At 56.3% G+C, this 19,690-nt stretch overlaps 1 protein-coding gene across 14 annotated transcripts in view; it reads right to left on the bottom strand.

The window, feature by feature from the left end:
- Nucleotides 1-3,223: 3,223 nt before the first annotated feature.
- RERE (arginine-glutamic acid dipeptide repeats) overlaps nucleotides 3,224-19,690 on the bottom strand; it is a 416,989-nt gene continuing 400,522 nt past the window's right edge. For 10 of the 14 annotated variants that reach the window (XM_040263345.1, XM_040263341.1, XM_040263346.1 and 7 more), the window contains 11 exons: nucleotides 14,129-14,291; nucleotides 13,163-13,255; nucleotides 12,476-12,675; nucleotides 11,600-11,761; nucleotides 11,128-11,241; nucleotides 9,573-10,888; nucleotides 9,263-9,485; nucleotides 8,301-9,021; nucleotides 6,730-6,876; nucleotides 6,130-6,310; nucleotides 3,224-5,829 (listed from right to left, as the gene is read on the bottom strand). In XM_040263345.1, coding sequence (XP_040119279.1) covers nucleotides 5,796-5,829; nucleotides 6,130-6,310; nucleotides 6,730-6,876; nucleotides 8,301-9,021; nucleotides 9,263-9,485; nucleotides 9,573-10,888; nucleotides 11,128-11,241; nucleotides 11,600-11,761; nucleotides 12,476-12,675; nucleotides 13,163-13,255; nucleotides 14,129-14,291 — 3,354 coding nt within the window. In that variant the 3' untranslated portion in view covers nucleotides 3,224-5,795. Of the gene's footprint in view, nucleotides 5,830-6,129; nucleotides 6,311-6,729; nucleotides 6,877-8,300; nucleotides 9,022-9,262; nucleotides 9,486-9,572; nucleotides 10,889-11,127; nucleotides 11,242-11,599; nucleotides 11,762-12,475; nucleotides 12,676-13,162; nucleotides 14,292-19,690 lie in introns of all 14 variants that reach the window. The other 4 variants (XM_040263349.1, XM_040263350.1, XM_040263352.1 and 1 more) reach the window with 1 other exon arrangement.

Below are 19,690 nucleotides of genomic sequence, written 5' to 3' on the forward strand. Positions count from 1 at the left end.
TGACAGTGCCTGGGCTTTGGAGGCACTGCCACCTGGTGGCAGGACCAGGTATGGCAATGAAGACCGAGTTTCATATCTACTTGGAGTTAGGGCCTGCAGCAGAGGCTGTGCAGCGAACAAGAGCGGAGGCAGTGTGGGAGTGACAAGCAGTGGTCGGGTGCACCCAGAAGAAACCAGCCGGTAAACAGTCTGCCAGCCTCAGGGATCACCCCTGGGCCAAAAGGGGCTGCTAAGAAGTGCCTCAAAGTGCCGTTTTTAATCTCATTCCCCACACTGGCTGTCCACACTGGAGGGGTTCACCGGAGACCCCTGTTGTAAAGCAGATGCCCCCTTCTCAGTGAATTATGTAAACCAGGACTGGAGCTGGAGAGGCTGAGAGATCCCGGAGCAGGCACAGCTGGGGCAGGGGTAACAGTGGGTTCAGCTCCCAGATGGGGCTGAAGTCCCTTCCAGCTGCTCATCTGTGCCCACAGTTCAGCAGCACATTTGGCCGGTGCATCAAGGAAACTTCTCTGCGGGGCCTGTTTGTCCATCCAGCAAACAGGATGAAAAAAGCCAGCACCTCCCTCTGCTGAAATCTGGTCCAGGAACGAGGCATCTGGGTAGGGGGAAGTGGGATGCCTGTGCACGCACAGGGTTGAGTCAGGGGGTTGCAGGGGACTCAGATAGGCCAAGAGGAAACAGTTACACAGGAAGGGAAGCTTGCTGGGGCAACTGGAACCGAGCAATGACTCAGGGAAAAAAAGGACCCCTAGGATTCTGAGCCCTCAATGAGGGCAGGCGAGTCCCAGGGGAAAGCCTGCACTGCTCCATCCACAATGGCAACTGCAGCCCTGCCAGACCCAAGCCTGAACTGCAGGACCCCAGAGACGGCTCACTGGCTCCTGCAGCCTCAGAGCCCAACTGGGCGGCCACATTCGCTGGCTGCCTCCCCACAGGCTCATCTGGCTGTCCCTCCCTGGGAGGGGGCAGGGAGGCCAAGGGCCCCGGTTCCTCAGGGTGCCCCACAGATCTGTGGGAGGACCTGCTCAGGGCTCCAGTGCAGGGCAGATGGTGCACTGGTCTCAGAGCCCATCAGCTTGATCCAGGCTTCTGGGTAACCGGTCCTGTTTTGGTCCCATAGCTCTGAGTCCAGGAACACACCTGCAACAACTGGGTCAGCCAGGAGAGGCTGACGGTGGGAACAGGGGCCTCTGCTGGTGCCCTCACACCACCCTGGGTCTCCCCGTGTGGGCAGAGCAGGGACTGCAAGGCCTGAGGTTGTCAAAGGGCTCCCAGCTGGGATGCGGGTCCCTGACACTCAGCGGCTGTTCCTAGCCACCACTGCACAGCTGTGCTTCCAGCCCTGGAATTCGATGTCTGCCTGGGAGGTCGCAGCCAATCTCTTTGCTGTACCTCCTGGTCCTGCAGGTAAGTAGCTCTGATTTATGTAAATCCAGGTGATGCCTAAATAATGTGCCCCGTACACATGAACTTACTCTGGACCTGTATCTACGTGGCAGCCATGCATCTGGCCCTGCCAAGAGCCACTTTCCTAGCTGTGGGGAACCAGAGGGGCTGCTGAGCCACCACACCCAGGTCGAGGGGCTGCCCATAGGGTTGAAGAGCAGGAAGAACACCTGGGGCCAGTTGGTCTGGGCAGCCACAGAGTGGAGACCCTGGCTGGGGACACAGTTGTGAGACGTGAGACCCTTCCTCTCAGGCTCACAAATCCAGCAGGCTCGTCTGTTGCAGGACCCTCTGCCTCAGGACAGGTACATGGCCAGATGGGGACACTGGCCATCGGCATCCACACCTGGCAAACTGTTACAGCCTGCGCAGCTCTGATGAGGGTCTTTTCTGCGGCATCAATCTGTATCTCCATTCACAGACGTCTTATCATTTCAACCTTCCTGAAACTTCCACTTCATAAATCTGTGACTACTAAACACTTCAGCTTCATGAAAAGCACCATCTAGATGAGAAACTGGCAAAGACAGCACCCAGATTCCACCTACTCCCCACTCCGCCCACCCCATCTTCTCATCCACAACCCAGAACCACAGTCGTGAGTGGTTGTGTTAGTCGTTCAGTCGACTCTCGGCAACCCCATAGGCTATAGTCCGCCAGGCTCCTCTGTCCATGGAATTCTTCAGGCAAGAATACTTGAGTGAGTTGATTCCCTTCTCCAGAGGATCTTCCCAACCCAGGGATCAAACCCAGGTCTCCCACACTGCAGAATTTTTACCATCTGAGACACCAGCGATCCTGCTTGAGGGCAATTTACTAACGAGAAGCGCTCCAGGTTGCTCTTGCTCATCATTGCGACCAGATCCCAGATAAGGTGAGTGTAGTTTCCAGAGACAGTCTTGAAACTTCAGGAAACCACACTCTGGTCTCTGAAAAACCACAGGCTGAACCCACCCTGGTGACTGCTGCCCCCTGGAGGCCACACATACTCTCTGCAGGCCACCTGGAGCGTTGTCGGCAGCAGGAGGCTAAGATCCCCCATCAGGTCCTGGAGGCACTGTCAACCTGGAGGGCACCTGCAGCAGTTGAAGGTGGGATGGGGGCACCGGCAGGTGTCGGGGGTACAGATGGAGAGGGGACAAGACAGGAGGAGCGGCCAGAGTCGGAAGCAACTGTGCTGGCTGGTGGCTCAGATATATACGGTCTGTGGAATTCTCCAGACCAGAATACTGGAGTGGGTAGCCTTTCCCTTCTCCAGGGGATCTTCCCAACCCAGGGATCAAACCCAGGTCTCCTGCATTGCAGGTGGATTCTTTACCAGCTGAGTCACAAGGGAAGCCCAAGAATCCTGGAGTGGGTAGCCTATCCCTTCTCCAGCAGATCTTCCCAACCCAGGAGAGCCAGGGTCTCCTGCATTGTAGGTGGATTCTTTCCCAACTGAGTTATCAAGGTGCCCACAAATTAGAGGTGTGGGGTGAAAGGCAGGGGGAGGAGCTAAGAGACAGTATAGTGGTTCCAAGTCCATCACCTTTCACCCCCAACACAGGGCCTGTTCTGCCTGGGGAGTCACTGAAGGTCCCGAGTGTCCCATCAGCAGGTTGAAGCCTCCCCCAAGGGCAGTGTGCCCACTGGAGACCCTTTGTCCCAGAAAGTAAGCCAGTGTGCTGGCAACACCGAGAACCCAACCACCCCTCTGCCCCCTCCCCACCCTGGGAGCCCCAGGGCAGGACAACTGCCAACCCCCTGCCCATCCCAGAAATGATACAGCAGCCACTGTAGTGTAGCTTGTTTTTATTTATGTCCACAAATATTTCAAAAAAATTACAAAATACTCAAATGGAGAGAACACAGAAGTCACAATTTCTGGGTGTCTACTGTTTACACTGTGTTATCTCATGGCAAACTACTCATATATACATTTAGCTTCAAGATATATATAAACGTAGCAAATCAGAATGTACACTCTGCTCTGCTGCTGCCGCAGTGAAGCTCGACCTCGACGACAGTGAACAAGATACACGTGAAACACGGAAACGCAAAACTCAACTCCCACCCAAGGCAGGAAACCCAAACGGAAACCAGGGGGTTGGGCTTCAAAGACACCGCGAAGGTCTGGGGCCTCCTACACACACTGGAGTTGACCAGTGAGGGTTTCAAGCTGTGGGTTTTTAAATGGAAGAATCTCAGTGCTTCACCTGGGGACGTGAGGAGAAAACCAAAACCAAATGAGAAAATGCCTTCAGACGGTTTTCAAATATAGACTCCCAAGTACTTCACTCTCTCTTCTTTGGAAAAATGGACGATAGAGAGAGAAGATCAAGAAGGTGTAAGTAAACAGTAGGCATCATGGTCTACCAAAAGGGAGAAGAAGAAGGGTGGGCAGGCGGGGGTGTCCATGCTGGAGCCGGAAGCAGCAGGAAGGGGCCTGGCTCAGAGGCATGGAGCCTGAAGCACTGAGCCCGCCACCATAGCACGTTGCTAGCCTTGGCAACATGACTGCTCCTGGGCAATCAGCCATGAAAGTGATGACAAAGTTTCCATCTGAGCCTGCATCCCCTCAAGGAGCTAAGGTTAAGGCAGAAATGGAATGAGAGAAAAACCAAAGAAAAAAATCTACTACTACAAACATTTTCAACAGACCAAACAACCCCTTATCTGTCCCAAATGAAACCGAACATGGTTTAATAGACACTGGAAATGCCCTCACCACAGGTCTGAATCCAGAACCTGAATCTGAGCTAATACCTACTGATTTCTAGGTCAAAGTGCCAGCCTCTCGTCCGCTGACCCCAGAGGTGGGACTCCTGCTCTCCTTTCACTCTTGGCTGGGACCCCTGCACATCATGGCAGAAAAGGCCCTCAACGGTCTGAGAGAGGCAGAAAGTTTCATCAACAGGTGCTTAACGGTGCCCCAGTGTCCTCAACCTCTGTTCTGGAGAAAGGGCATCACGTGGGCACCTTGGAGAGCAGAGGCAGGCTCGGGGCTTCCTGTCCCCTCGGAGGGGCCCCCACATGGAGCCTGCTTCCCACTCTATGTCCGAGACCCCTGTCCTGCTTCTGTAAGGCAGAGCGGGACACCAAGTGTGGTGATACAAGGATGCAACACAGGACTGCCACCCACAGCTGGGACACCTCCCGGAGGCCCTGACCCCAAAGCAGCCTCTAAACAGGGCAAAGACGGCCTGGCCTCCCCACAAGGAAATCCGAAATGACCACACACACCAGAAAGCAGGCTTCTGACAGATCCTTTGGCAAGCACACGTGCTTAGTGAGAATTGTTTTCTTCAATTTTCTAGGATGTTTATGAAATAGTCCAAATATTGGTGGGAGGGGGAAGCAGTTCATCCAGACCAATCAAATGCGCGTGTACAGAAATCTACGAGGAAATCTACAAGCAGACACACAGGAACATGTGCTTTTGCGCCCGCAGAGACGGAACGGGAGACACTCAACTCCTGGCGCTCCCGGTGCACAGCGAGTCAGCTGAGCTCACCGTGGTCTGCATCGCTGGCAAAGCAGGAGCCGGGAACAGACAGGAGCGAGAACCAAAGCAGCAACACAAAGAAACGGCTTGTAATGTTGTCCCTGCAAACCCCTGGCTGCTCCCAAACCTAGCCCCTAGCCTCCTCTGCCCCTTTGTAACTAGTAACGCCCATCTGTTTCCCTTTAATTAAAGGGATAATTATATATAACTTTTTATTAAAAAATCAACTCTGTATTCTGTCAATAGCTGGTAGGAATTCACAATTAGTGACATGGCTGGAAAAAATAGATCAGAATAGTAGTTCGTGGAAGGAAAAAAAAGGCTGTTCTAAAATTATTTATTTACAGACGTAAAAAGCCATGCACAGAACCTCCTCAAATTATGAAGATCTCCTACAATGTATTAAAATAAAAGATTTTTTAAAAATTATAGCTCTTGGATTCCAAACTCAGATGCTGCAGACCGTGTGGGTTCTGGGACACACGCAACTGAGTGTGTCTGCACGCACTGAAGGGTGTGAACTGGGATCTAGCACCTACTGAGAAAAATCAAGGAAGGAAAAGAAAGCTAAAGCCAAACCCCAAGACTGCAGGGGCACTTTCTGTGTGTTCAGTCCAGTCCAGGACTCACTAAGTTTCTGGGGGACTGTCATGCAGGGAGACCCAAACCAGTCTCAAGGAATCCTCTCTACAAACGAACACTATGTATGCTGATACATTTTTAGTTGTGGGGTTTTTAAATATATAAAGAAATCTTTAGAAGATATTCTTTTTGCTTTTAGAGCTCCTATTGTATGTAAAAAGTCCTGTTTCTCTCCCCCAAGAATTGGGGTTTCCACAGCCAACATTAACAAATAAATAACTTATAACTGCTTGTCACCTTCTTTCTTCAGTCGACTAGAAAAAGAGAAGGGAAAAAAAAAAAAAAAAGGAAAAGTCATAGGTATCAGGCCTGGACAGGCCTGCAGCTGGAGGGTCTGGACGCCCGAGTAGCCGCCACACTGCTGACCCCCTCCCCACCCCGCACCCTCCACCCCCACTGCCAAGACCCTCAGGAGTCCCCTGACTGGCAGGGAAACAGCCTGGCACTTGTTGATATGGGGTGGAGAGCAGGGTGAGTGCAGCTGGGCTGGGGCGGGGTTGGGGACCCACAGGCGGAGGGGGCCTGGCTTCCCCCTCAGCCCCTCCCCGCCTCACCTGTAATAATCCTCCTGACTGGGCAGGTGGCCACCATGCATGTGGGGGTGTCCGTGCAGCCACTGCTGCTCCATGGCCAGTCTCTGCAGCTCAGCCGACTGGGCGTGCATGGCCTGCAGCTGGTGGGCCGCCGACATGGGGGGTGGGATGGCCCCAGGCAGGTCTCGGGGGTAGGGGGTGCCTGCCAAACACCAAACAGCCTCTGCTATAGCAAGGCCAAGGCAGTGGCCAGGATGAGGCTGCCAAGAAGGTCAGGTCAGGAGAGAGCCTCCCGAGGGGAGGATCAAGAGGTCACCTACTGGGCAGGGACCAGCAGAGCAGAGCCTTTGGGGAGAAAGAAGTGGGGTTCCTGCGCACCCCACTACTCCCTTGGGGCCCCTCCTCCTCAGCCTACTGCCTGGTCGTCGGAGGCCTGCCCTCAGCCCTCCTGCTCCCTCTAGGTTCCTGTTGTGCGTTTTCAGCCTCACCCTCAGCTCCCAGGTATTTCCCCCCCACACAGGAGAGGCCTGTGCTTAACACAGTAAATGCATGAACGGGACATCAGACCAGACCCCTGACCTAGCCCTCCCTGGCCCCCTCCTTCCTCAGGCGTCTTCTTACCAAACACCGGGTGACGGAGCATCTCGTGCTCATGGGGGGGCTGTCCAAGCAGAGGGTTGGGGAGGGTGCCAGGAGGATAGGGAAAGCGCGCCAGGTGAGGGCCAGCGGTCAGGGGGTCGACCAGCGGGTGAACGGGGCCTGCTGAACCTAGAAAAAGGGGCAGAAGCACAGGGCTCGGGAGCCGCTCGCCCTCCTCGGTTGTATTCACAGCGACTTCCTCCTCTCCACAGCTGGCTTCTGGTCACCAGGCCATCAATAACCCTGACCTGCTAACCCAGAGTGGCTGTCACCCTTCCTGACATCCCCACCTGCACGGAGCTCCAGGAAGTGACAGAGTGAAGAGTGGACTACGTCTTTCTTCCCCAGTCTCCTCAGCAGCCCCAATCTCATTTTGGCAAGGATCCTGGATCTGCAGTGCCCCGGAGTCAACTGCCCCAGTCCCGTCCTGGGCCTGTGAGATCCACTGCCCCAAGCTGCCTCTCTGGCTCTTCACCCACAGGACCCAAAGCAAAGCAGGTGCTGCCTGATGGGGCTCAGAAAGCCCTGGCCTCTCCAAGTGACCCTCTCAGCACGTCGCCTGTCTATTCCCTGGAGTCACCCTCTCTGGCCCTGGGGCCTCTGCACCCACACTCTCTAGGCCTGAGTACGCTCCTTCCCCGGCTCCAACACCTCCCAGCTCTCTGCTCAGTCTTCCTCCAGAACACTAACTGCTCCTCACAAACTCAGACACATTTATCGACTGCCCCAGATTTGGAAGGCGAACGTGGACGGGGTGTCACCAGCCTTTACGGCGGTGTCAGGCACATGGCGGGCGCTCAGTAAACATTCGTCAGGTGAACGGACATGCTAAGAACACTTGCCTGTCCTCTCGTGGGACTGGGGCCCACCTGCTGCTAACCCCAGGGCTTAACCACAAATGTTCCTGGTGCTGGGAACATGTGTAGGACACTGGAGGTTGCCCTCTTTCCCTCTGGGGCCCACCCTGTCTGTTGTCTCCCTCCCCGCCCAGAAGGGGCCCAGGGGCCCCCACAGCAGGCCCTGACCTCCCTCCCACCCTGTCTGGCCAGTCTGCAGAGCCGCCCAGTGGGACACCAATTGTGCCGGTGTCGGCCTCAGACCAGCCTGCACCCCTGGCTGCCGACCAGTGGGCCTTCCAGAGCTCTTGCTCCTGGAGTGGACAAGACTGGGCAGTCCTGGCCAGGTGAGCCAGCTCAAAGCTGGCAGAAGCCCAAGCCCTGTTCCCCGAGGGGGAGCAGAAAAGCTCTCACTGATGACAACCCCCAGCTTCCCCAGTGTCCTAGTTGCCTCCCTGTGGCCCCAAAGGCTCTGCCCTGCTCCTCCAGCCCTGTCTCTTGCTCCCAAGCAGCCCCAGCGAGCACAGGCTGCCTCCTCCATCCCGGCCCCACTGCAGGCACAGGACTGAGAACCCAAGCTTCATCAGGAGTCGGCAGAGGGCCCCAGGTAACTCTGGAGCCAGGGGGCACGCTGGGTATCCCCACACATGCCAGGAGCTGCAAGCTCTGGTCCTGACAGCACCTCCCCACCCCCGCAGACCCACGGTGGGCGCCCACCTTGGTGGAGGGGGTCCTGCTGGTGGAGGTGCAGGTGTGAGTGGATGTGGGAGTGCTGGTGGTGGTGCGGGGTCACGTTGAACATCTGCAGCCGGGCCAGGGGGTCGCTGGTCAGAGAGGCCATGCGCTCGGCGTGGATGCGCTCGGCCGCCAGTCTGTCAGGGTAGCTCATCTCTGGCCGCAGCTGGGGCCCGGCCAGGGCCAGTCTCTCCCTCTCCAGGGGGTTCAGGCCGGGATGGAAAGACGCAAAAGGGTGGGGGCCGGCGGCAGGAGGGATGGTGAGGGCACCATGCCGGGCGAAGTGCTCCATGGGGTTGGCAGCCGGGTGCAGGGGGTCCAGCTCCGGGGGCTTCACCTCGAAGCCCGGCTTCATCCGCTCCCTCAGCTCCCGCTCCCGGAGCTCCCGCTCTCGGATCTCGCGTTCCCGCAGCTCCCGCTCACGGATGGTGGGGTCGACGTTGTAGAGGCCGGGCATGTGGTAGGCCAGCAGCGGGTCGGTCGGGTTGAGGGGGACGTAGAAGGGGTGGTTGCGGTTGGTGGGTGACATGACGTGGGGCCGGGCGTACTCGCTCAGAGTCCGGAGGGCCGGCGTGTCGGGCCCAATGTAGGGGGGCACAGCCGCGATGGTGGTGGGCGGGGGCTCGAAGGATGGCCGCATGTGGCCGGGACCGCCAAGTTGGGGGTCGCTGAGGCGGCCTTCATGTGCTGAGCTGGACGCCTTCTGCAAGAGTAAAGAGGCCGTGAGGGGCAGATGCCTGGCCCCTGGCCCAACTGACTGGGCCCCCACCCCACCCCTGGTCCAGACCTGCCGTGACGGGGGACCGGGACCCAGAGGGGTCGGCATATCGTGGAAACAGAAGTAAGGCAGGTGGGTGCTGAGAGACAGCGAGGGGTGGCCCACTCAAGGCAGGCGCGGGGACCAGCCCTTGACGCCTGCAGAGCAGGCTGCCCTCCCGACTCACGGCCGCTCGCTCAGCCTCGCGCTCCCGTTCCCGCTCGCGTTCTCGCTCCTTCTCCTTCTCCTTCTCTCGCTCCCGCTCCTCTCGTGCCTTCTGCTCGGCCTCTCGTTTGGCCTTCTCGATGGCCTCCTCTCTCTTCTTGGCCAGTTTGGATCCCGCCAGAGGCATGAAGTACAGGTCGGTCCGTGCACACGAGTTGTAACCCCGGTCCAGGTGTTTGTAGAACCTACAAAAGTCCCGGTTTCACGCTGGGTCCCAGCCGAGGCCCCAGCTACCCCTGCCCTGGACACGCCTGGGTTCCCGGGACCTCTACCTGGCAGACTGGCTGGCGTGGCTGGGGGTGTCCACCACAGTGGGCTCAGGGGATGGGCTCCGAGGCGGGGGAGGGGGGCTCTCGGGCTCCTCAGCATCGTCCAGAGCCTCTTCCTTGATCTGGACGGTGGGGAGTGGGCAGGGTGCCCCCCCAGGTACGCTGCCTCCCGAAGAAACGGCACCAGAGCAGGGTGGCTGGGCCGAGGGGCCGGGTCCCGCCGGAGGAGTAGAGGTGGAGGGGCAAGTCGGAGGGGTGATGGAAGGGGGCCCCCCAGGGACAAAGGGGTGTTGGGCAAAAGGGGGCTGAGGGGGCACCTGGTGGAGGCCTGTGGCAGGGTGGGAGGTGGCGGCAGGGGGCAGGCCCTGGCTCTGAGTCAGCACAGGGGGCTGTGCAGGGGATGAGGGCAGTGGCTGGCTCTGTGGCATGAGTTGCAGGGGCGGGGGGTGGGCTGAGGGTGGGTGGTGAGTGGACAGGGAGCTCAGGGGCTTCAGAGCAGGAGGGGGTGGGAGGTTGGCATTCATGGAGAAAGGAGAGGGCCCCGAGAGGTGAGGAGGGTGTTTGTGGGCCTGGGGCGCCGGCAGCTGGGGGATGGGCGTGGTGGGCGGGGGCTTGATGTGGGGCATGGCCAGGGGTGCTGGGGGCAGGGGCTGCTCCCGGGGGGGCTGCTGAGGCTGCAAGGCCGACTGAGGGGCAGGGGGCTGCAGGGAGGTGTGAGGGTGGGCTGCTGCCTGGGACACCTGGGGAGGGAGGCCAAAGGGCTGTGGGGGCCCTGGGTGCTGCAGTAGGGACCCAGCCTGGAGGCCATGAGGGCCAGGTGGGCCCTGACTATGCAGAGGGGGCTGGGTGTGGGGTGGGCCGGTGGTCTGGCTGGCCGGGCCCGTCAGTGGCTGCAGCGGGGGGTGCGGTGAGGCCAGCCGCTGTGGGTGGAGAGCGGGCGCCTGCTGGATGTGGGCATGGGGAGCAGCAGCTGAGGGGGCCTGTGGCTGGGTGGGAGGCTGGGAGGCCGAGGGGGAACCCTGTGAGGGGGCAGCGGGGGCGGCCGTGGGCCCCGGGGTGGGCAGCTGGGCAGTCCCTGGCAGGGCAGAGGAGGGGGCTGGGGCAGCCCCTCCAGGAGCCTGCGGGGCAGAGGGCTGCGTCGTCTGCTGGGCCGAGGAGTCCGAGTCACTCTCGTTGTCCTGGGGGCTGGGGATGCTGGGAGATGTGCTGCGATTGTCCTGGTCAATGTCTTTGGGGTCACTGCTGCCCTCATCGTTGACGCTGCGGCTGTCCGAGCTCTCCCCCTCGCCTTCGGATGGCGAGTTGGGCCGGCTGATCTCCTGGGGCCAGAGAAGGAAGGTGGAAGGTCTAGGGGAGCCGGACACCCCCTGCCCCACCACATAGCGAGGTCTGGCTGAGGAGGAAGCAAGCAAGGCCCACAGTTCCTGCCCTGACTTGGCCAGTCTTAGAGGTGCTCTAGGCCCCTCCCTGGGAGGCAGGACACGGCGACTGCCCAGGGGGCTTCTCAAGGGACAGGAGCTGCTGGGGGCAGTCAATGTGGTTCAGCCTCAAGCCTCACCTGGGTTTTTGTCTTCTTGGAGCTGGTCCTGTCGGCCTCTTCTGTATCCGAGGTCCCCTTCTCCCGCTGGCGCTTGGTGCTCTTAAGAGGGGATGTGGCTTCCTCCTTCACCTTCTGCAGCGGGAAAGCCCACGAGAGGCCTCAGGCCAAGGGAGGATGGCCCAGCAGCCTCAGGAAATGACAACCACTTGCTGACACCTGGACTCCCCCTACACCATGCTCCACCCCCAGAAACAAGAAAGCTCTGGAAGGGGCCAGTGGGGCCAGGAAGGAACAAGTATCTGGGGACAGGAAGAGGTGGCCCCCATAGGTCTGTGCTGGGAATTACGTGGACCCCTTTTTCCAAGCCCCAGTCCGCAACCCCAGGTGAGGCCTTGCTGGTGCCCACAAGGTTCCATAAATGATTGAGAGACTTGGGGGAGCTGAGTGCAGACTCTAGCAGCCCCTACCACCTGCCCTCCTGGCAGCTCACCTTGGCTGACTTCTTCACTGTCTCTGCTTTACTGTCATTGCTGGAGGTGCTCGCCGCGCTGGGAGAGTTCCGGCCGCTGGAGCGGATGTCTTCATTGATGGGCGAGGCACGACCATCAGGGCTGGCTGGCTGCTTCTTCCGACCACTGCGCAGTGTAGACATCTGCCCACCCCAACCGGAGGCTGGTGAGACTCAACCCCAGTCTCCACATGGGCCCCCTGGGCCCAGTTCCCAGGCAGGAGCCTCCAGAGTAGGTCAAATCCCAGTCCCTAGCAAACCATAGGCACCCCTGGCTGTCCCTCACTGCACAGGAGTCAACATGGAGTGAAGCAAAGAGGGGGTGAATGGGTGAGTTTACATGGAAAAGAGCGATTCTCAGCTTAAACTCGAAGCTCTCATCTCCTCCAGGGACTGTCCTGAATGACACAAGCTGGAAGTGGGCAGGGCTGTCTGAGGGGCAGAGGTTGGCCGAGTGATGTTACAGCTGAGGTCAGCTTTAAGTCACTCCCCCTCTTCTGTCTGCCCCATGGAACTGCCTGTCCCTCCCACCAAACACACATGCATACTGGCCAATATCACGTGATAGGATGGGAAGTGACCCAATGAGATGAGCTGTCAAATAATGCAGCTCAGCTCCTAAAACCCCTAGGCCTTGAGGACATTTCTGCAAGGCCATGGGGCTCAGAAGGGATAGGGGTACAGTGATTCATGCTGGTCCACCAGCTCCCTGAGGAGATGCAAGAAAGGGGAGAACCAAGGGCTCTCCCCCACAGGCCAGGCATGTCCCCCCCAGGGTCTGTTTCTCTGCCTGAAATGAAACACTCCCAGCCTCCTCCTGGTGGGAGACGCGCGCAGGCTGCCTGGCCAGGGACTCACCGAGCCACGACTCCGCCGCGTCCTCATGCTATGCTTCCCGCTGAGCCCATCATCTTCCTCTTTGACGGGCTTGAACATAAAGGGTGGGGGGTCCACGGGCTTCTCGATGGGGGGCAACTCGCCGTACTTCTTGAAGTGGATGCGGCAGTCGGTGCACAGCAGGATGTTCTCCCGGCCCCCGTGGTGCCAGTCCTTGGAGGCTGCAGGAGGGAGGGGAGGTGGTGTGGCTGCCAACCTCAGACACCAACGTCTCAGGGTACAGACATCCAAGCAAGAAGGCCCTTCAGTGGGTTCGGCTGACCCTGGTACCACGAGGACCACGTGGCCCTGGCCTCAGCCGACACCTGTCACTCAACAGCTTGGCTGCTACAGCCCTGCTTCTTCCTGGAAGGAGAGGATCTCAGGACTGTCTACCACCCCACCTCATCTCAGGATGAACTGGCAGGAAGAGCTGGCAGCAGGCTCCCCAGAAACACAGGCGCCTCTGCCGTGACCCTGAGCAAGTCTGTCCCAGCCCCTGGTCAGTGCTCCAGCCTGACTGCCAACAGGAGAGTCTTCCACTTTCTAAGTAACCCTGAAGACAATGCAGATGTCAAGTCTCCAATTTGATTCCCCAGACGTTCAGAACCAGGAAGTGCCTGAGCCTGGCTGCTCCAGCAAAGGGCCCCTCCCACCGGCCCCACTTACTGGTGGTGAAGCAGTGGCGGCAGGCGTAGCCCTTCAGCTCCTGCTCACTGTCCTCGCTGTCGAAGTCATCCTCACTGGCTGAACTCAGGTCCACTGGGCATGATGGGCACATAAAGGGGTGGGGGAGACACCATCATGCTGGGCCAAGACTGGACCCCCTGTTACCTCTGACCTGCCCCAGGCTCTGGGCCAACAGTCAGAGCGGCCCAGCAGGGTGGCTGGGGCAGTGTTCACAAAGGACCATTCTGAATTTCTCAGGGCCAGTCATCAGAATGAAGAACTCGTGTATGAGGGATGGTACCCAACAATCTGCTCCGTCATTCTGGTGGTCTGCTGTCACACCTCAATCCTGGAGAAGCTGGCACTGATGCCCACAGATGGTGGATCTGAACAGGGCGAGTGCATCCATGATGCCCTTCCTGACTTTCTGAGGGGCTTCCTCTACATCAAGACTCAGCCCCCTCCAGGCCTACTGTTTCCCGTTTGTGACCCTCAGGCTGAGTGCCCTGGGCCAAGACAGGATCACAAGCCATGAATCTAGTTTTCAAAGGTTAAGAATGTGTGGGCTTCACTGTCAGACTGCAGATCACATGGGACCAAGAGGAGGATTTCAGAAAAGTAGGAGGAAGAAGAAAATGTTAAACTGATTGTATTGTGACCACAAGTGCAGTACACTGTCTGCTAAGGGAGATTATCCTCCAAAGTTAAAAACCACCTCAGGCCAAGGTCAAGGCCAGGACTTACAGATAATATTAAGTTTCAGAAAAGTCTATATGCACAAGTAGTTTGTAAAACTCTTAGATCAGGCTTTGCAACACACACACATGCACGCACATATACCACTGCCCCCGGCCCACCCCACCCCACCCCGGCCACAACATGAGGTCTGCCAAGGACGGCTGTGAGAGCAGGTCCACCCAGAGCTGGGACATGGGAGCTTGCGGCATGTGCAAAGCCCCCACTTACAGAATTCACTGGACGGGGGTCTGGAGGGCGTGTTGACTGGCGTGGACGCAGTGCGGGTCTTGATCCTCCGGAACACGGCCTGCCTGCGGTGCCTGCGGTGGGCCCGGGAGCTGGCTGCTTCCGGGGTTTTCTTCCAGTAATAATAGAAGGTGATCAGTTCTCCCTGCAGGAGAGAAGGGTTGGCTATGAGGCAGATGCACAGCCTTGGAGCAGAGGCTGGCTTTATCACAGCTGCCCTGGAGCCTGGGCTCACTTGAGACACACCCATGGAGCTGCCTGTGCAATGGGCCAGTGGGGCCTGTCTGCCAGCCCGTCAGAGCATAACTTCTAGACATCAAGAACATTTATTCACTCAACAAGTATCTGCTGGGTGCCTACTATGAGCAGTTCTAAGCACTGGAAGTGCATCAATAAATCATCAACAGAAAGGAGAACTCCTGTCCTCCAGGTGTGTGTATGCACAAGTGCACACAGGGAACATCTCTGCACAGCAAGTCAGTGAATCCACATGGGGAAACATGGACATGCCCAGCCAGGGAGATCATTCCAGTTGAAGCAAACAACTGAGGTGGCAGAACTGGGGCCAGGAGGGACGTTGGAAAGAACAGAGCCCAAGCCCAGGAAAAGTGCTATACAGCCCCCCGGCTAGGCCCGATGCCCACCTCGAACGAGCCAGTACAGGGTGCTGATGGCGAAGCTGAGGCCTGGCAAAAAGACTGAGAGTGGATGCGGCACACGGTGGTGCTGGGTAGAGAGGAGACACCACACGTCACAAGGTCGGTGTGTAAGGCCAAAGGAGCTCCTCTTTTCATGGAAGGCCCCGAAGAAATGGAGCCAAGACAGCTTTTAAGAACAAAGCCAGCCGAAATGAGTCCAAATGCAACTTTTTAATAAAGGGCACCTGTGGCCCTCCCAGCCTCAAGGGGCTCAACCATATGTTCACACACACGTATACACATGCACGTACACGCAATATGTACACACCTACACTCATGTACAGAATACACATGCGTACACATACTCATACACACACGTGTGCACGCACATATACATACACACGGGGGTTGGGGGCAGCAATGGCAGTTGGCTGACAAAAGACCAGTATCTTGAGGGTCTTTAAGAAAAAGTGTCTCTACTTAGAATTTAAAAATAGTTAAAACAGAGAGCCTCGATCACATTGATCTTCTCTAATTACATCACTACTCTGGAAAGTCAGTACCATATCTTGGGGTGTGTTCCTGAATGTGGGAGGGTCCCTATACCTGAGGATTGGAGCTACTTGGCCAAAGCCCACTCTGCCTCATAGAAGGCTCTCCACTTTGTGAATGCAGGAGCCAAAAAGGAGAAGCAAAGACTGTCCACCAGTGACCTGAGATCTAGCTGGAAGGACCCATGCTGAGGAGACTGAAAGAGAGGAAGCAATGCAGGTACCACGTGACACATCCGTGACCAATGGAGGCCCAGTCACACGCGGTTTCTCTGAAAACACCCCCAGGAGCAAGTAAGCCACTCCCCATCCTCTTTCCAGTTCCACACGGGTACCTGAACAACACAGGACAATGTAGTAATTGCCCTTGAATTTCTTTCTTGTTTGCCTTCTACATGTTAGTAGAAGTTAGTCTACAAACACAGCCTCCAATGCCCCATAGCGAAGGGAGCGTCCTGAGCCTCTGAGGTCCCGAGCCGAGACACCTCCTAGCTCCTGCCTCTTACTTCCTACCTTCCTGACTTAGCCAGTCATTTATCTATACTGGTCTTTTGCTGTTGGCTCACTGGAGGGCACAAACCCATAAATCCACTGTGATTAAGAGATCTGTGCTGACACCAGTGACCTGGTTCCGGTTTTCCTGTGAGGAAACAGACAAGAAGCCAAGGCAGGTCACCGTCACCCTTCAAACACTGTCAGAGCTGTAGGTGCCTGTCAGTTCAGAAGGGCAGCTGGTGCAGTAAATCACAGCCCAGTCCCAGGGCTGGAAAGAAGAATGAGAAACCCAAAGGTTCCTGTTCCTCTCACCTCTACCTTCAGTGGAAGTTGTTTCAGGGGCCCAGGGACAGGGCTGAGATGTGAGGGGAAATGGCAAGCTACAAGAGGCGAAATGAAATAAAAATGGGAGAGAAACCTGGAGGGGAGGCAAGACCACCTCGTCTCTGCCACACCTCGGTCTGACCTGCAGGCTGTGAACAAGCCACCCTGACGGTTCTGGGCAGTCCTGGTCTGCAATTCACGGATATAAGGGATCATTTCTGTTCCTCAAACATGAAAGAGTTTCAAATGGTAGTAAGAAATGGTATAACCTGCAGATTCAAACAGAAGCCAGAGTTCAGGCCCAACGTCGGATGCCAGACAGAAAAGACTCAGGAAAAGCCCAGGTTTACAACCTGAAGCCTGCACTGGTCCTCCTCGAGTACGTGAGAAAGATCAGGACACACATACCTAACATTAAACTAAGTGTCAACTTATGTCAACCTCAAGTAATAGCTCTTAAACAAGGAGCCCAGGACAGATGCCATCCTGAGTATCAAAGATCAAAATGGACTGCGGTGGTAAAATGAAACAATATCAGTTTCCAAATGCAGGGAACACAGGGGAGTGACAGGAACTCTCATATGCCACTGTGGACATGTAAAACGGCCAAATCACTCTGCAGAACTCTTTTGGCAGTTCTGAGAAAGCCAAATGGGCTTCCGTGGTGACTCAGCCAGCAAAGAATCTGCCTGCAATGCGAGAGACCTAGGGTCAATCCGTGGGTCAGGAAGATCCCCTGGAGAAAGGCATGGCAACCCACTCCAGTACTCTTGCATGGAGAATCCCATGGACAGAGGAGCCTGGCGGGCTAGTCCATGGGGTCACAAAGAGTCGGACACGACTGAGCGACTAACACACAACATACGGAAAGCTGAACATGGACCACACGGCCTAGCAACTAATTTCACTCCTAGGTGTTTACCCCAAAGGAATACAAATATGTGTGTACACAAAGACTTTACACAAACATTCATAAAAACTTCACTCTTCAAAGCCCCCAACAGCGCCTTAATGGGAGAACGGACAAACATATTCTGGTACACCCACTCAGGAGAATACTACTTGGCGGTAAAAAGGTAAAAACAACTGACAGCTACGACAAGCAGGCGCATCTCAGACATCATGTTGAATGGCAGCAGCCCACACGGAAGGGCCCAGGCAGGATGAGTGGCTGTCTGCTGTCTGGTGCGTGAGGTGTGGGCGACTGCCTGTAAGAGGACCTGAGGAGACCTTCTGGGTGATGAGGCTGTCCTACAAATTGACTGTGGTGTTATTACATGGACGTGCACAGTTGTCAAAACTCACTGGACCTGTGCCCTCTGAGTGCATTTTTATGATCCATATGGTATACACACCAGTAATACATCAGCAAGTTGACTGGGGAAAAAAAAAAAATTCCAGACCAGGTTTTATTAGCTGCCTCTCATCCACTGTAATGTCTAGGAAGGGATTAAACATTGGAATGGAGCAAATCTAGGAGGATTAGAAGCAGCATACTGGTGACTGCATGGGTGGCTAGGTCTTGAGCACAAACAAAAGAGCATGCCGGGGAAAGCTCTGGTTCTACAAACAGGGAGTGAAGCAGCTCGAGGCCTCCCCAGGAATGAAGTCAATTGAACTTTAATCAAACATGCATAGCGTGTGCTGTGGAGACCCACTGCACATAAATTCAGGGAACAAAAGCTGCTGCAGAAATCAATAGCTTACTGAAACATTAACACAGGCAATCATTGATCAAAAGGCAGCTCCACAAAGGCAGCCTTGCAAATTAGCTCCTGCTTGTGCTTGCAAGCAAACACAGAGGCACAAATGTTGTCGACATGAATGGCCCGTAATGATCATTTTGTCCCCAGTGCTCTCAGCTCATCTCACAACAAGGCCTCACAGTCAACATGCCTCTCATCTTGGGGCAGCAGTTTAGTGCCTGGGCAAAGAAGCAGAAGGGGTGAAGTCATCTTCAGGGGTTCCGTCACGGCTGCAGCTCTTCCGGGAGGAGTGTTCATGGCCCAGGGCTATATTTTTAGCAGATTCTCTCGCCCTCTCCAACTCCCCTGCCTTTTCTGTTGCTGCAGGGGTGGGGTGGGGGGTATCCTACAGGTCAGATGCAGAAAGCCAATGGCAATGAGACATGTGGCCCTAGATTAAGGACTCACTTTCCTCCCTGAGCCAGGTTCCCATACAGCAGCTCTTCTCTGGGGGTTAGAAAACTAGCTGTATTAGGTCTTTCTGACTTTCCACCAAAAGAAAAACAGGGGGTGGGGGAGTGCCAGGCACAGAAGAGAAGGGAAGAAATAAGCTGCTCAGGGCAGCACTCTGTCTGGGTGGATCAGGGGCCTGGGGGAGAGAGAGAAACCAAGACACAAAAAGAGTTGGGCAGACAGAGGCTCAGCCACAGGCGTGCCCATAACCCAGGCTCGGCCACTAGGAATCATGAGCAGGAACCATGGCTCCACTTCTGTGCTCTCCCTACCCATCTGAGCAAAAAACCATCAGGGCAGGCTCCCCTTCCTGCGTTGCCCTGGGCAACCAGCTAAAGTGCAGGGCTGGGGTTGCTCAGTGGCATCTGTCTGCTCACCTCTCACAGGGAGCTTCTCGGGTATGAACCCACTTCAGGGAAGCAATGCTTTATCCGAGGATGGGTGGGTGGTGGGGGGACAACGAGCCAGGAGACCTGTTCCAGGGCCCAAATGGATGCCACTGGATGTGGGCCATGGGCTGGAGTGGGAGCTGACAATCCTTCTGCTGGAGACCATCTGACCAGGTCAGTTTACCTGCAGGCGGTTGGTAAGCTGAAATACCGCCCGTGAACCCAGCTGCTATTTCCTTTCCCTCATTCAGCCATCGCACTGCTAAGACAGGAGAGCCTGTAACCTGTCCTGCACAATAAAAGGATAATCTCTTTTCTAAAGTAAGATGAGCTACGTGTATTCTCTGTAAGGGACCTTGGGGAAGCAGAAGTACAGACAGAATGCTTAAGAGGAAGGTGCTGCAGACACTGCCAGTATCAGAGGTTCCTTCTCAGGGGGGATATTTGTCTCCAAGACCATCAAGGAGCACACTCCCCAGCCCCGGGGTCTCTCCCCCCTCAGCCCGGCACTAACTCCTCAGACACAGGCCCTCTGGGAGGCCGGTGCGCAGGCTGAAAAAGGCAGTCATCTATTTTTCACCCCATTACTGAAGCTTAAGACCACACCCCAGATTGAGTCCAATTTGTTGTGATTATAACAAAATTATTACTGCTACAACCATCCACAGTCTCAACACCCCAAGGTGGTAGGAGAAGAGGTCCAGGCACCCTGGCTCAGAATCCAGGGTTGCCATCTGCAATCAGGTTCTCTCTTTACAAGCCAAGGAAGGCCTCAGTCTTTTATAAATAACCCTGGACATACAGCACACCCTGGACTCAGCTCAGGGTAGACAGTGTTCCTTTCTCTTCCACTCTCACAGCATGGTTCCGTGAACCAGCAGAAAGAAACAATGCTGACCACTGGTCTTCTGTTATGCTGTGTTAAGGAGGGCCTTGGAAAACCAGTGTC

Source organism: Oryx dammah, unplaced genomic scaffold (genome assembly GCF_014754425.2).
Source record: "Oryx dammah isolate SB20612 unplaced genomic scaffold, SCBI_Odam_1.1 HiC_scaffold_21, whole genome shotgun sequence".
NCBI lineage: Eukaryota > Metazoa > Chordata > Mammalia > Artiodactyla > Bovidae > Oryx > Oryx dammah.